Source organism: Otolemur garnettii, unplaced genomic scaffold (assembly GCF_000181295.1).
Source record: "Otolemur garnettii isolate 467f Iridium unplaced genomic scaffold, OtoGar3 scaffold00115, whole genome shotgun sequence".
Classification (NCBI taxonomy): domain Eukaryota; kingdom Metazoa; phylum Chordata; class Mammalia; order Primates; family Galagidae; genus Otolemur; species Otolemur garnettii.
This window is the reverse complement of record NW_003852510.1, coordinates 2,794,424-2,797,441: the sequence shown is the minus strand read 5'-3', so window position 1 is coordinate 2,797,441 and position 3,018 is coordinate 2,794,424. Positions and strand designations below refer to the sequence as shown.

General features: G+C 43.1%; 1 protein-coding gene across 1 annotated transcript in view; it reads right to left on the bottom strand.

Annotated features, from left to right (window-relative positions):
* The window catches only part of VTI1B (vesicle transport through interaction with t-SNAREs 1B), a 22,759-nt gene that overhangs the window by 9,094 nt on the left and 10,647 nt on the right, over positions 1 to 3,018 (bottom strand). The window contains exon 2 of the mRNA XM_003797379.3: positions 1,596 to 1,654. Coding sequence (XP_003797427.1) covers positions 1,596 to 1,654 — 59 coding nt within the window. The remainder of the gene's footprint in view (positions 1 to 1,595; positions 1,655 to 3,018) is intronic.

Sequence of the window (3,018 nt, the reverse complement as noted above, 5' to 3'; positions counted from 1 at the left end):
ACTTTAGGTGTGTGTGGCTGGCGCCTTAGCCGGTTGAGCTATAGGCGCAGAGCCTGGATTTTTTTTTTTTTAAGAGACAGAGTCTTCACTTTGTCACCCTCAGTAGAGTGTGGTGACATCATAGCTCACAGCAACCTCCAGCTCTTGGGCTTAGGCGATTCTCTTGCCTCAGCCTCCCGAGCAGCTGAGACTACAGGCACGCGCCACAATGCCGGGCTATTTTTTGTTGCAGTTTGGCCAGGACCGGGTTCAAACCTGCCACCCTCGGCATTTTGGGCCAGTGCCCTGCTCACTGAGCCACAGGTGTCGCCCCTTTAGCTCCAATTTAAATGGGTTTGCGGAAGCTAGAGCACAATGACATGAAGTTAGAAGCACTCTGCCTCTTGCTTCCAGAGTTAGATCAAAAAAGAAAAAAAAAGACAGAAAGGAAAATGGCTAGAGAATTACTGCTGAGCTAATTTTCTGTGATGATCAATTTAAAGACTGTAACTTATCTTACTGTCAAGGTCTTAAAAAGAGATTAAAAAATACTACTTGGATGAAGAATACCCTTACTACTTACAGCAGGACTACACACACACCACTGCAAAAGTTTTGAGACAGACTTTTATGGTTCGTTATTTCACATCCAAGGAACACAGTTGGCAGTGTCCTTTCTGATCCACCTGAGCAGATTTCAACTTGCTCAGCTTATCAGTATTGCAGGGAGGGTTTCATTTGTTTTAGTCCTGTGTTTCCTGATTTTTGTATATCTCAAAACTTTTGTAATGACCCACTTTTTTTTTTTTTTAACTGAGTTTCACTCTACTACCTGGGCTAGAGTGCAACAGCATCATAGCTCACAGCAACCTTAAACTCCCGGGCTCAAGCAATCCTCCTGACTCATCTTCCCAAGTAGCTGGGAGTACAGATGCACCACTATGCCCAGATAATTTTTCTATTTTTTGTCTAGACAGGGTCACACTCTTGCCCAGGCTGGTCTGTAACTCCTGGTCTCAAGCAATCCTCCCACCTTTGCCTCCCAAAGTGCTGGGATTACAGGGGTGAGCCACCTTTCGTAGCCTAAGAATGTGTTATCAAAGACTCCTGGTTGTTTTTTTTTTTTTTAATTTTTTGAGACAGAGCTTCAAGCTGTTACTCTGGGTAGAGTGCTATGGCATCACAGCCCATAGCAGCCTCAAATTCCCGAGCCCCAGCAACTCTCCTGCCTCAGCCCCCCAAGCAGCCAGGACCACAGGCGCCTGCCATAACACTTGCTGCAGTTGTCTTTGTTGTTTATCAGGCCTGGGCTGGGTCCAAACCCGCCAGGATATATGTGGCCGGCACCATAACCACTCAACTATGGGCACCACCCAAAGACTCCTATTTCAAAAGAGTCTTCAAGCTTTACCCATTTTGTATTTGTTAAACCCTTTTAATACCCATTCCCATCGATTAGCTTCATTTAGTAAGAAATAGTCAAAAATCAAGAAAAAAGTCAACAACAGACTTTGTTGGTTACAGAACAACCAATCTGTAATCACATCGTAGCATTACTTCGGGAAAAGATCAGAACCAGGTAGAAGAAGAAACAAAGACTTTGCCTCCATTCTCACCGTTTCATTTGCTTCCTGTTGCTTTTCATCAAAATCTCTGATCAACTTCTTCTTCTCTTCTAGAAAAGATGGATAAGTTTAAAATAATCATTCCTATCTCCATACATTTGTACAGACCATTTCCTCTGCTTAGAATAAACTTCCATTCTTCCCCAGCTGTGGGTAGTTGTACTTAATTACCCTAAAAGGCCTTTGGGCTGGGGAAGAGCGGAAGAATATCAAGGGTACTACTGACATTTAGTACCCAGGGAACAAGACAACCCATGCTTAGGACAGCCTGCATAATTATTGAGTCCCCAAGGCCAACAGCATTCCTACTAAGAAGCACTGACTTATGCTTAACCTTTTCTCCTCCCTCATCATAAGGGACCAGGCACACTTTCAATCAGTAAGAATGTTTACCAACACTGGTTCTCTAAAATCTCTGTCCCTACCTTCATCTCAAAAGTGAATCAATTATTCCATACTAACCTTTACCCAGTACTTTCCACCTACTCTGCTCACTTGGGAGGCTGCATGGAGTGGTCCCTGTTTCTCCCTCGGGGTGGTACAGGTAGACTCCCATAGTGAGACTGTCAATTCCTTTTCAGTTCTCTTTCAGCCCTTCTCATGATGGTGTTTTGGTGCCAATGTGTCTTTAACACCTAAACATCACTAATCTCCCCTTTTAACAAAAAATAGCACAAGCTTCCGCTTCAAAGCAATAACATCTAACCAGAACAGTATTATTTTGCCTTCACGGTACTTTTTTTGATCATTTACAGGTCCTATACATTTTCCACTTAAAATATGATACCATTTCCTTTTAAAATCACTATGTGTTGGCCGAGCGCAGCGGCTCATGCCTGTAAGCCTAGCACTCTGGGAGGATAAGACAGGCAGATCACCTTGGGCTCAGGAGTTTGAGACCAGCTTGAGCAAAAGCAGGACCCTGTCTCTACTAAAAATAGAAAAATTAGCTGAGAGCTGTGGTGGGTACTTACAGTCTCAGTGGGAGACTGAGGCACGAGGATCACTTGAACTTAGGAGTTAGAGGTTGCTGTAAGGTAGGCTGATGGTGTAGCAGGCTAACCTCGCAAAAGAAACTGTCTCCAAAAAAAAAGGAAAAAAAAATTCACTAAGTATTAAATTATTTTGCATCAATTAAGTTGACTTTAAAAAAATGATAGTTGGTACACCTTCCTTACTGAGTCCTTAAAAAAAAAGATACTTGGACTTGGTAAAAATTATAAAGGGTATATTGGAATGCTGTCATTTGTATAGGGGGAAAGCCCTCATAAGGCAGAGGGGTCAGGTTCTGGTGCCAGGTATGGCCTGCGTCTACAGGTAAGCTGGATAATTTTCTTCATCTCCTTGGCTATAAAATGAGGAAGTAGGTCATCTATATAAATCTAAACTAACGGCTCGGCGCCTATAGCTCAAC